At 36.2% G+C, this 14,214-nt stretch overlaps 1 protein-coding gene across 1 annotated transcript; it reads left to right on the plus strand.

The window, feature by feature from the left end:
• The first annotated feature begins 4,679 nt into the window (after positions 1 to 4,679).
• On the plus strand, positions 4,680 to 9,835 carry macc1 (MET transcriptional regulator MACC1). The gene is given in 6 exon segments (XM_058745668.1): positions 4,680 to 4,864; positions 5,884 to 6,050; positions 6,226 to 6,336; positions 6,339 to 8,269; positions 8,358 to 8,546; positions 8,739 to 9,835. Coding segments are annotated over 5 exon segments (2,553 nt in total). The 5' UTR covers positions 4,680 to 4,864; positions 5,884 to 5,932; the 3' UTR covers positions 8,943 to 9,835.
• The last annotated feature ends 4,379 nt before the right edge of the window (positions 9,836 to 14,214 follow it).

The raw sequence follows: 14,214 nt of genomic DNA on the forward strand, positions 1-14,214 counted from the left end.
AACATCATGCTTTGGGGCTGTTTTTCTGCAAAGGAACCAGGACGACTGATCCGTGTAAACGAAAGAATGAATGGAGCCATGTATCGTGAGATTTTGAGTGAAAACCTCCTTCCATCAGCAAGGGCATTGAAGATGAAACGTGGCTGGGTCTTTCAGCATGACAATGATCCCAAACACACCACCCGGGCAACGAAGGAGTGGCTTCGTAAGAAGCATTTCAAGGTCTTTGGAGGGAGTTGAAAGTCCGTGTTGCCCAGCGACAGCCCCAAAACATAACTGCTCTAGAGGAGATCTGCATGGAGGAATGGGCCAAAATACCAGCAACAGTGCGTGAAAACCTTGTGAAGACTTACAGAAAACGTTTGACCTCTGTCATTGCCAACAAAGGGTATATAACAAAGTATTGAGATGAAATTTTGTTATTGACCAAATACTTATTTTCCACCATAATTTGCAAATAAATTCTTTAAAAATCCTACAATGTGATTTTCTGGATTTTTTTTTTCTCATTTTGTCTCTCATAGTTGAGGTATACCTATGATGAACATTACAGGCCTCTCTCATCTTTTTAAGTGGGAGAACTTGCACAATTGGTGGCTGACTAAATACTTTTTTGCCCCACTGTACGTATTAATAATATACAGGCCTAGCATATAGACAAACTGAATTGGTACAGTTCCAATCGACCCAAAATCCCAAATCTATTTTTTATGCTTTACATTTTGTCCCAAGATTTTAAAACAAACCCAAGCTTTCGATATGCAGGCAGCAATGGCTTTTATTAATTAAATAACATATATCACCTTTACATATATCATAATTCATACAATATTGTTGTTCTTCTCAGTGCTCTTTATATTAACAACATTTCTGAGAGCAAACCTAAGATAATGTCTACAGAAAGTTATTTTAGGAGTTGTTTTTGGAGCTGCATCGACCTCTATCACATATTAACAACAAACATGCAGACACAGTCTTAGCGTGACTCCGTCCATATTTTGGCGCCACATGCAAACCTCTATTTATATAACTGTGGCTTTATGAATAAACTCAGTTGCACTTGTGAACTTTAATACAGGATCTAAGAGATAATTGGCATATTTGTTTCTATGATGGCAGCCTCACAGGTCAATCAACATACTGACAATCTTCTCAAGATGAACCTGCATAAGAAAGAATACTCAGGGCAAAATTCCTCCCTTTTAAATATGCATGACACCTGTACAGTCAGGTTTCTCATTGAACACAGAGTGTTTCACAACAAGATAATGTAAATTTATGTTTTGATTTTTGATTTTAAAAGAACTTGACTTTTACACAGGGTTATACATCAAGACTATGAATGTCATTTGAGTATGTTAACCTTGTCCTTTATAATTTGCATTTATATCTAGATATTGCTCACTTTTTATAAAAAAAAATAAAAAATAAAAAATGGGTTTATGAACATTTTGTGTTTTAGTTTTAGGCAGTAAATCTATCAGTTACTGCAGAACCAATTAAACTTGGATTTTATGAGGAAGCAACACATTGGCACCTATGACCGATTTGAGGTTGCATAACCCTATCTGTTTTTGATCAACTGTTTAGGAGCCAGTATTCAAGAAATAAAGACATTCTTTCTTATAGGACATTCCGACTCATCTGATCACCTTTAGCTCGGGATGATGGTGGCATGAACACGGTTGTTATTCATTTTGAGTGTTAGGACAGCATTATCAATGTAGATCTTAAATTTTCAAGATTTTTGCCTGGAAGCATGGGGATTTGTTATCATGCTGTTACCTGTAAACTTGTTAACCTCTGATTTTGTGACTTGTGCCATGCGCTATGCACACTTTCCAAGTTGTGTTAGTATGTGAATGTGTGTGTGTGTGAGTATGTGTGTGTTTATGTGGTTTATGAGGACAAATGTGTATAATGACATGTGTATGACGTAGGTATTACAACGTGAAGGTGATTTATGAGGACACTTTCGATGTTCACTTAATTCAAAAGGTTTATAAATCATAAATCGTGTGTTTTTTTTTTTTTTGGAAAATCTAGAAATGCACGAAGTTTCCTGTGAGGGGTAGGTTGTTGGTGTAGGGTGATAGAAAATATGGTTTATAAAAACAACCATAAAACCATAAAAACCAACATGTGTGTGTGTGCGTGTTTTGCATGTATTCAGATTGTATTCCTCCTGGCAGTGTTCAACAGGACATGCAAATAATCATAAACATAATTTTTATTTATAACAATAGTCTGGCTGTTTAGTATACATTTCTATCTATCTACAGTATCTATCTGTCTATCTATAGAGAGAGAGAGAGAGAGAGAAGAAAGAGAGGGAGAGATTATAACACCTTTATTTAATACAAAACATCAAATACAAAACAATGCCAAATATAACAACTATACACTGTAAAAAGTGATCCACTATATTTAAACAAAATCTAATGTTAAAGAATCAAGGGTCAAGAGCCCAACTAAAGCAAACATTGACCACCGTAATGGTAACCTAAAAATTCAGATTTTCTCCTTCAGTGATTCTGTTTGTTAACATCAGGTGTCTTCAATAACTGTTTTTGGGGCCTGGAAACAAGCTTTTGAACAAGATGCCTGTATCATGCATGTAAACAACAAAAACATGAATTTGTGAAAAAGGTGACATCATGTGCATGCATGTTAAGTTTTTGCACAGTGTTGATCTTGATCGCCAACTACTGGCCTGACATGCATAACATAGTATCATTAGCATAGTGTTTTTTGTCCAATGAAACCAAGATTTTTGTTTAAATTTTACTTAATTTTTTTGTGCTATTTTACTCATTTTGAATGGTTAATTTGTAATCATCTCATTTGATTAATTCTAATAAATTTTTATGTGTTGAATTTAATTAATAATATTGCTTGGAATCTGTTGACACAATTTTATTGAGTAAATATAGTGGATCACTTTTTACAGTGACCCCATTATAAACCACACAGCAATTCTTCAACAAAAAGCAATACATCATCTAATCCAGCACAACATTTTTTCCTACACATCAAACCTCTTCAAATGTTTCTAATTTTTCCATATATGTGAATACAAAATGAAACCGAGAGAGACAGAGAGAGATGAAAACTGTAGTTAGTAATGTAATCTATTTCTCCTTTTAAGTAATGTATGCTAAGTGCTTATTAGATTATTTTTCGATATCACCTTAAAATACATTAATAGTGAGTTGATAAAGTTCATAAAAGCTAATAATTAATTAAATAATAAAAATGTAAAATAAAAACATTTGTGAATGTAGTCAAAAATGATCTGACAGATTTGTGTACAGGAAAATTTAAAAGAGAAAAATTGGGAAGAATTAGGGAGAATCAATAAAATATTAATCATTTTGTGCAAAAAACGTGTAATATGCAATCCATAAAATTTAACTATAATCTGATTATGAGCATTGTAAAATGTAATATACTCTGAATAAAAGTACTTAATTTTTGAAATCTGATTATATAATCCAGATTATATGTAATCAATTATTATATATCATGCAAGTGCCCATCTTGTTTTCAAATACATAGGCCAAAATAATTTTAAAAAAAAAAGTTACTTGCATTAGGTATTTTGAAATAACAATGAACAATAATTTTACAGCATTTATTTCTATATATACTAAAACAGGGTTGTCAAAACTCTGTCCTGGAGGCCAGGGCCACTGACTGTCCTGCAGAGTTTAGCTCCAACTTTCCTCAACACACCTGCCTGTAAGTTTCTAGTATGCATAGTCCATGATTGGCTGGTTCAGGTGTGTGTAATCGGGGTTGGAGCTAAACTTTGCAGGACAGTGGCCCTCCATGAGCAGGATTGGACACCCCTACTAAAACATTTGCAACATTTCAAGATGTGTAAAATAATTGTTATTGTCTTATGCACGAACGCGATTTAGCACTGAACGATAATTACAATAATATTTGTAAATTAACATTAACCTAGATAATAAAATTCTTTAAAAAGTAGCCTTTTATTCAATGCTAAATTCAATAGTGTTCACGAAATGAGGTACCATGAATTCATAGCTGAACTAAAGTTAACCACTAGAGGGTGGTCACTGACATTTAATCGCGTTAATGAGCCTTAAAATATCATTTCAAATTAAGTCAATTCTGTCTTGAATAAAAAAGGAAATAATTTGAATTAAAGGCATGCCCTGTGTTTGTGCTTATTAGCCTACATAATATTATGGCTATAAACATGTTATGTTTGAGTACACTTTCAATGACATTTAAAATTCATAATGTAAACAATATAATAAATAGGCTAAGTGAAAATGGATGCAAACATTTTTAAAAATGCAGTTTCGATCATGCATTTCTTTTTCCAAACCAAAAAACTGCCTCTCAGTTCATTGACATTATAAAGAAGGGCTTTAAACAAATAAATCTTTATGAACAACATCTGAAAACATATGATCGTTTCATCAATTTTAGATTTTTAGAAAATAATATATATATATATATATATATATATATATATATATATATATAAGATAGAAATTTGAAGTGCTGTAGTTTATTCAATTTTTATTTTGAAACATAGATGCATTTTTTCCTTTCATGAATTTGCATACCGAAACCATTTTTTCCTTGGAGTTTCAGGTGTTGCAACGCTCTGTGCGCACATAAAGAGGAGGCTTGTGGGTGATGGAGTCTAACTGAGAACCTGGGAATGAAGTTCAATACAACTGTTTGACTGTTTGGTACTACGTATCCCAGTGTGCACTTCTCCGCTATTCAAGCAGACAGAGGCGCATAGGTGTACAGTTGGTGACACTCCCCGACGATTAAAAAGTTCGCATAAGGACTGAGTGGGGAAACTACCATGTTCCAGGTACGCGTTTTAACTTTAAATATTTTATGTAGGTTATATAGGCTATTTGTCCAAACTAAGCATGAATATAAAAAGGCGTATTTGACTACATGAAATCTTTCACATGTTTTGATTTAAATTGCGTGTGCATTTTGGAGTACAGCGTGGAATGTGTGTCCTTGTGGCGTTTTAACAGGCTAATCCTTACATTATTACATGCATTTATTTAATAGAGAAACTCGCAGTAGAATAGAACGTTTATAGTTTTAATACGGGATGAGGTTTGCATGCGTTACAAAACAAACAGGTGTATTGTGACGTGGCTGATGCAGGGCGTATTATTAGCGCGTGTTGATTTGAATCGAGCACTCAGCCCTTCACCAAAGCTTTGTCAAAGAGACACTGATATTCAGACAAGACAGACCTGTTTTCATGCATTGCCACTGCATTGTACGTATTTAATGAGTCATTGCCGGAGACAGGGCAGAGAGGATACTGGACAGTGATTCAGAGACTTTATGACAGAAGAAATGATTCAAAGCAACAAGAGAAGTTTCACTGATTGACTCATGGAGATTGTTTATGCGTAAAGTTTGAGTTATTTATTTGTAAACGTCTATTTATGGTTTAAATAAACAATAAATCACTCAAATAATTAGTAAGAAATTAAATATGAATATATGTCAGAAACAGAAATGGTATGTTCAAGAAAGCGAGTGTCAGATGATTTATAAGACTGTTGTGGAACGATAAAATATAAAACCAAGGAGACTGATTTTGACTTCAGCAAAGAATGATTTTATTCTCTAGTCTAGATCTTTACAAAAACATACAGTATAAGCACTGTCCTGAAGAACCTATTATGAAACATCAATAAATTAATCTCCAATAACCATACTGAGGCAACTCAAGAACACTATACAGCAAAAATGATTTTGACAAAAGGGTTCCTTACTGAACTTTAGCTGCTGCAGTTAAAAACGTTTATTTTTAAGAGCGTTAAATTAGATTTTGTTAATTTGTTCACCTTTTTTCAATAGTTTTGACGTTAGAGACAAGACTGTTGTCATTTCATCTTGGATATTCAAAATGGCAGCCGCAAAAGTAAAGTCAAACAGTCGTGCAGGAAATCTGCTTCGGAGTAGATCGGAGGGAACACTGATAGATATAGATGAGAATGTGACCATCAACAACAACAACCTTCATGGTAAGTATGCTAAAATGAGCCCCTCTCTGTTAATTTGTTAATAATGTGAAGACATTTTTTTGAATGTTATATTTGCTTCACAAACATACTTTTCAAACTGATCTAATTGTCCTAACAAATACATGTATTAGGATTTCATTTCTTGGTTGTCCTGACATTTGATATCTTCTCTCAGGGGGCTATGAGATTGGAAAAACCTCAGAGTGGCCTGTCCTACCGAAAGAAATTGAAAATCCAAAACAAACTACCAACCCCTTCTGGAATCAGCTGGGCAGGTCAAATCCATTTTAAATGAAATCGTCAATGCCAGCAATTACGACTCTGGAGTGTCCATGCTGAAAGAGGATCCCTTATCTCTTTTCGACAGTATTAATGAGGACTCACTCAGCACATCCTCAGATGAAACAAACTTTGCCCATCTTTTAGCACCCAGACAAAACAATTTAAACCGATCTGGGAGGTGGAGAAGTGCCTCGGATATACTTGACAGCCTTGAGAAGAAGGAAGATAAGAGGACGAAGAGACTTAACTCTCAAGAATCCTTCCTGAATCCTGATTTTGAGTGGTTGAAGAATGACAGAGAAGCTTACAAAATGGCTTGGTTGAGTCACAGGCAGCTAACCAGGTCCTGTTTGGACCTGAGCCTAATGAAACAAAGTCTTGGATGGGCCCAGACTCAGGCCACAGACATTCAAATCTTCTGCAAGATCGACCACAACGGCGGCTCTGTGCAGTTGCCAGACTACGATATCACTGCCCATATTCCTCAGGGACACATCCCCCCAGGTGAGATCCAAGAAATCGGCCTCAAAGTACTCCTCGATCCTCCTGCTGGAATAAACAACAACTACACCACAACTCTGAGTCCTCTTTTAGAGGTCAGCCTCAGTAACCATAATATTTCGGGGGGCATTTCACTGGAGATGAGAATGGCTGCCAAGGTAAAAAGTGACCCCACAAGCCACGTCCTGACCTCATTCGTGAGTCTAGCGTCTCAAAGGATAGAAGGGCCTTATCAGAAAATAAAAGACTGTTACATATACAATGATGTGTTACAGATGAAGCTCTTTGATTTAAAACCGCGCATGTATGTCATAACTGCTGCCGAGGCCACTGTTTTGGAGCTACCTGCTATGTCAGTATGGGATTACTTGGATCGCCATATCACGGTGGCCGTCTACGGTCCCAAGCACATACACCCATTGCTCAAAGTGGTGCTGGTCATATCGAGCCATGATAATATTCCACCCAGGCTCCCTTTCTCTGATATCCAGAGGGGCGGCAGGAACCTGCCTCCTGTTGTCTTGGAGCTTTGGGGAAAGCATCAGTTCAACCCACATGGTCTTAAAGATCTTCAAATTGCTTCTAGAGTGTTGGATTCAAACTTTGAAGTGAAACCAGAGGATCTGAATAAAGAGGTCACGCAGGAGCAGCTTAATGCAGGAAAAGTTCTCCATCTACCATTAGATCTGGTCAAGGTGAGTGGAGGTGAAATGTGCCCCTTCAAACTCAACATCGAGGTGAAGGATCCAAACAGTCTCACTTTGGGAGATTTCTACATCACCTCCCCTGAAGCTGCCCCTCTGAGGTCAGAAAAACACAACCACAGGCGAGCAGATCGGCAGAGGGAAGTTTCTCGTTCCACGCCAATTCCTGAGGAATCAATCCCAGAAGTCCTTACCCAGAAGTTTCAGGACAGACCTGTGGATTTGCATTGGTATGGGGTAGCAATGAAATCGATTCTCAGACAACCGAGAGTGGAATATCTTCTGGAATACTTCAAAGGTGATACAATTGCTTTGCTTTCTAAAGAAACTGTTAGATCTGTAGGTCAGATTAAGGTTAAGGAATGGTACATTGGCTTTCTTCGAGGAAGAGTTGGCTTGGTGCACTGCAAGAACTTGAAGGTCATAACCAAGGATCAAGTCATCGACTTCACTGGAATTAAGCTCACCACACCAGTCCTCTTAGACAATATGACAATTCCTTTTAAAAAACTCACCTACATGTACTCCGCTATTCAGACCCTGGTCACAGAGCATGTCAAGTGCTGGAGAACCTTCGCTGAGGCTCTCGGTTACTCGGAGGTCTCAATTGACGCTATCTCCAGGAGACATGCTGACACGGAGGCAGAGAAGGTGGCTTGTGTTCTAGAAAAGCTCAAGGAAGACTGTCATGCAGAGAAGATCAAGAAAAAGTTCCAGCACGAGCTTATCATAGTATGCATCCTTTATTCTGACGTACATTTATGCGTAGAACAAAAATCTGAGGGAAACAAGTTTTATTAATGATTTGTATTCCCCACAGGGGCTGTTAAAGATGAATGTTCAAGGTGTAGTAGCCCATCTCATCCAGGATATAGTGATTCTATCCACAGCAGTCGAACTGGGAGTGCGATGGCGGGAACTTGCCGAGAAACTTGGGAAGCTCTCCAATGCCCAGATTGCTGCTTATGAGGCACCACACAAAGGGAAAAATGGAGAAGTTAGTGCCCAGGTGAGCTAAAATCCAAAAACGTACAAGTAACGTCAATCATTAAATACCTTGTTCAATTTATTACCATATTACTCCCTTATCATTGACATGATCGACAAAATAAGGTCTAACCCAATCCTAGTCATGCCATTTGATATCTACATCTAAATATATTTTTTTAGATTTGATTTATTGTTTTACTTAATTCAATAGTCAATGTGGAAGCCTGCATATGACTTCCTGTATTCCTGGAGTAAGCGGTATGGGGACGGCTACAGGGATATGATCCAGGACCTTCACCTGGCCCTGGATAAAATGAAGAGCCCAGTGACCAAGCAGTGGAGACAGATTACTGGAGCTCTCATTACTGTCAACTGCATGGAGGTCCTAGGGGCATCCGCCTTCCTCAGAGATTAGGAGACGACTCCTGGAGCACCTGCACGTCATATTGAGGTGATCCTGCTGAGTTCATACTAATAGCTGTGCCATATTTTTGACATGATAAATATCGACTTTAGGTGGCATCTACCCTGTTACCTGAAAAGTGCTGAATATGTTACTGTGCACCTGTCTGTATATTTTATGTGTTGTATTCATGTGGAATTCACTGTGACAATGAAATTTTGAAAACTGTTGTCTGGTTCTTAAAAGACTCTTGAGTTGTTACTAAGTCCCTTATGCAATGTTAAAGCTTTTAAGGGTTGTTGGTGGAAGGAGAAATAGGAGATTTGTTCATTAATTTTGATAGAGATGGAATCTGAAACATTTTCATTCTAGATGAACTGCCTCAAGGTTACCTCCTTTCTTTGTTTTACTTAAGCAGTTTTGTAAGTGTATGTATCTGTACATTTTAACTTTTGAAGCTGTATGTGGAATATCTGGTATAAGTGTTACATGCATTTAGGCCCTCTTGGAATGTGACTCATTATGCGTCCGTGCCAGTGTATATTGATAATTTCACTATCCAAGGATGTACCGTTATACTAGGTTTAACATTTAACGTCATATCTTTGTATGATACTGGAAAAGTGTATTGATCTATTTTTATATTTTGTATTTCTAGTTGTCATTTTAAATGTACTAACTACAGTGTTCAAGAGTGAGGGTCCTTGTATTATTGCAAACCTTTCCTGTGTTAGAAGAGTCTTTAAAATCTGTTTTGTATTGCTGTATTTTTAATGAGATTTATTATAATTAAACTTTAACCTTTTGTCATGAAGGAGCTCTAATAAAGGGCATAGATGTTAATAATACAAATGTTTTAATGTATTCTAATCTTGAAATTACTTCAGTAAACGTTGTTTAAAAGATCTTACTGTTTGATTTAATGGGAAATGCACAACATGCAGCATCATAACCACACATGGCACTATATCTGCATTGCATTCTGAGTAGTGCAGTCAGCCTCAAATCTGTCACTTCCTTTCAATGATTTAAAAATGATGCCATTATCTGGACACCAGTGGATTCTGCAGTGACCTCAATGTCACAGCCTTATTTACAATACAGGATATTCATAAAGCTCATTAGCCTTCAGCCATGCTAGACTATCTGAAGTAGGGTCCGTTGCTTGGAGATCTCAAGTGCTCTCAGTCACACAAAAGCATAGTCTCTTCAAATTCCCAACATTCCCTAAACATACTAGCACATCAAAATGTCCTTCTCCTTTTCCTGTGGTATCTGTTGCTTATTTAACTTGCATGTTTACCTAGGCCTTATCTTGCTAAGTATTTCATTGTTCAGTGTCACCCTCTAAAAGTTCTGTTAAGCTGTATTTGGCCTTTTACCAAATCAAGATTGTGTAGTACTAGTAAGTATAAACGCCCAGGAAAAGGTTAAGTATGGCATAGGAATTGGTCACCAATAAGAGTCAATCTTTGAGAAATAGATGATTTTTGCCTTAAAGGCACAGTTCACCCAAAAATTAACTTTGTCATCATTTACCACTTAGTCTAGAATGAAGCTTGCATGATGACAGATTTTTAATTTTTGGATGAACTATCCCTCTACATACTCTTTGATTATTACTGGCCGATTACAATCCATCTCACATCATGCTATTAATGTGATTGATGTCCAAATCTCTGAGCTTGAGTGGTCTTCTGTCCCACAGCCCACAAGGGCTGTTAGTGTGTTATTTTAGGCAACACTGACCCAGTCCCAATCTCATCATGCATTAAGGAGGGACTCTGATTGGTTATCTAGAGTGAAGTTTGCAAACTGAAGATCAAATTAAAGGAGCACTGACGTTCTGTGAATAAAAGCGACTGCTCACCCAAAAATGAAAATTCTGTCATTGTTTCCTCTCCCTCATGTCATTCCAAACAATCTTGGGACCCATTGTCCATAGCATGGACTAAAAATACTATGGAAGTTAATGGGACCTGAAACTATTTGGTTACCAACATTCTTCAAACTATCCACAAAAGAAAGAAATGTGTACTGGTTTGGAATGATATGAGGGTGAGTAAATGATTATATTTATTTAATGTTTCACCATCAATTTCTCAGTTTTATTGTAGTTCTTCTTTCATATTTACATACATTATGAATACTCAATAATAAACAAACATCCTTAGTTTGAATGATATTCTTGACATGTGACTGTCATTTATCGCACCTTTTGATTCATCACACCTAATTTTATGACTCTCTTTAGCTCAGGACAAATTTTATATGTAAATAAGATTCATTCCAAACAATTCAGTCAGCTTTTGAATCATTTTGTCTAGATATACATTAGGCTTATTCTGTTTTTGTTGGCATTGACTGTTTGCTTGGAATGTTATTTGCACTATGGCAACTGTATAGATCCGCTATCATGCCATTTTTTAAGTTTAGAAAAGTTTTTAAAATCTTAGTGTGATTAAGAAGCTTGCCTGGACTCGACTTGTTTAAATCTGAAAGCATTCCAGGAGACACAATCGATGGGTGTTGCTTTTTCTCATGTGCTGCGCCTATTTGTAAATGACTGATAATAATACACTACATTAGGTATACCAACATTGTGCCAAAAACCTCAGTGACGTTCTGAATTTACCTTTTTTCCTTTAAGGTTTGGTTGTACACATATTAACTTCAGCAGATCTACTAAAAAAGCTGGAGGCCCAGTTTAGGCTCGATAAAGCTGGGGATAATAAGAGGGTTTTTCAGAGTGAAAGAAATGGAAAATAGCCAATAACTTACTAGAAAGTTTCTGTTCTTTTCCAAACATCATTAAGTGCTCTTTGGGTTTTTGGTGATAAGCTTTAGCGGTTGTTTTCACACTGTATGGTGTTGCATCATAGCGTCTGGTATGTGAAGAAATGGTATGTTTTACCTCACAAAGAAGCTGATAAATTCTCAAGGACTGTTTTGTTCCATTCTGCAAGCAGCTCACCTTTAGCATCCATTGTGCAATAGAGCAAAGCCAATTCAGCTTTAAGAATTAAGGTCATTACCTACAATGAAATGGGGTGGAATAAAAGTCTTTTATGGAGTTTTGGCCAGTTGTTTGTTATTTAGATGAATTGCTAGGATGTATATGAGTTTGTAAGCACAGATGAGTTTAATGTGTGAATGCCTTAAGATTAGGTCTTTGTGATTATGGTTTTAGTTCAGTAAGCTCCATTGAGAGTTTACAGCTCTCCATGAGAATAAAAAGAAAAAGAAAACAAAAACATTATGACTGAAAACTTTCTATTATACTTGCCACCCAAAAACAACCCTATTACTCATAACAACAACTCTGCAGTTTTTGTAGTGAGGCTAATTGTTAATGTTTTGAGTCACAGTGATACTCTGAGATCACATGGTAAGATGACCTACTTTTCTGTCAAAAAGATCCATATTTATTTGTATAATTCTGTAGGTGGTTTTGATCAGAAATTAACTTTGATCACAATAAATCAGTGGTTCTCAAGGGGGCCTCAAGATGACTTAAAATGATTTAAAACAAGACAAAACAACTATTAAAATAAGCCAAAACCAGGAGTTTCTCTACACCATTTTTACTGGTACAGTACATGAGCCCCAGTGAAATATTATTGATAAATCTTCATATGTCAATGGAGATTTTAGTACACTGACATGAAATTATTATTTTTTTTCTGATACTATTTCAACAATGTTTTCTCTCAGCTGTTTAAAATTGTTTAAAACAGTAAACGCATGTCGTTTGATTCATTCAGATAGACAGTTCGCTCATGCACCGAATCTTTGCAGTGTTTTCTCACACCTAAATAGCAGGATATTTTAGAAGAGAGAAAATAAAATTGACCTACAGTCCTGTAGAAAACAAAACTTGAACATGTCTTCTATCACTTGTGAACAGCAGCTCTTTATTGTGCATGCAAAATGTGAACGATTACAGGTATCAAAATATAGGCACACATTTTCAATAAAAAATAAAAAATAAAAGATTTTATTGTAGATTTTATTTTAATTCACTCCTTCAACAACTGTCTTGAAAAAACTTGATGTATGAAGAAGCCTAATTAAGTGTGACCTGGAAAATTCATGTAAATGATTACAGTCATAAAACTCCATGGACAATTTCACAGTGAATATACAGTTTTCTATTTATGCCAAGCTCTAAAATATTTTATGGGGTACAAATTATGAGTACAAAGTATTTTTATAAATCCTTATCCAGTAGATCACAAAAACTCCAAAAGTTACGGCAGTGTAATATAACAGTGAAACAAAGTGTAAAAATTTGATTGAAATGAGAGTTTACTCTCCATGCTGAGTACTGTGTGGGCAAGATGTGCTGCATGTCCATCCAGTTCAGAACTTGCAGGGCACCACAGTGCCTGTGACACCACACGTTAATGAGAAAAACAAGGGTAATGACCGGAAAACATACTGGCTTCACACTTCAGAGGCACAAACAGGGAAAACAGCAGGCTTCACACTGCAATGCTTCAACACAGTGATCTCCAGCGTAGTGCAGTTTCTTTTCTAAATTCTGCCAGCAGGTAAAATCAAAACCTTTTAAAATGTGGTTATTTAAAAATCAAGTCTTAGAATGCAGCCCAAGAAGCCATTTAAAGGAATAGTTCACCCAAAAATGAAATTTTTGGTCATCGTTTGCTCACCCTCATGTCGTTCCAAACCTATATAAGTTTCTTTCTTATATTGAACACAAAAGAAGATCTTTTGAAGAATTTTGAAAAACCAAACTGAATTTTGTTAATCTACTTCATTTTAATTTTACTTTAACGTTAATTTTATGTTCAACATAAGAAAGAAACTCATACAGGTTTGGAACGACATGAGAGTGAGATGACACAATTTTTGGGTGAACTATCCCTTTAAGAAGCATAAGGAATAAGGGAAGAAAAAAACGAGTAAGAGTGTATGCACAGCATTTGTTTTCTATTATACAAAAATGATAACATGAACTGATTTTATTTGTCAATTGTTTTTTTTTTTCATTACTGAATCAACCTCAATACATTAATTTATACAAACAAAACTAATTATGATGGGTTAAATCAGGTATAAATAGGCAACATATGTAGGTTACCATGTTTTACAGTGTAGAACTACTTTAATAACTTGACCAGCTACCTTTTTAGTTTTAATGAAGGTTTCAGGCGGAGAGATCTCATCCTGTGCTGTATATCTCAGAGAGTGTGTGAGAAGTGCCTGGAGGTAAATCAGCACAGAGCGGTCATACTCGGCAATATCACAGCCCCTGTTTTCA

Source organism: Onychostoma macrolepis, chromosome 16 (assembly GCF_012432095.1).
Source record: "Onychostoma macrolepis isolate SWU-2019 chromosome 16, ASM1243209v1, whole genome shotgun sequence".
Lineage (NCBI taxonomy): Eukaryota > Metazoa > Chordata > Actinopteri > Cypriniformes > Cyprinidae > Onychostoma > Onychostoma macrolepis.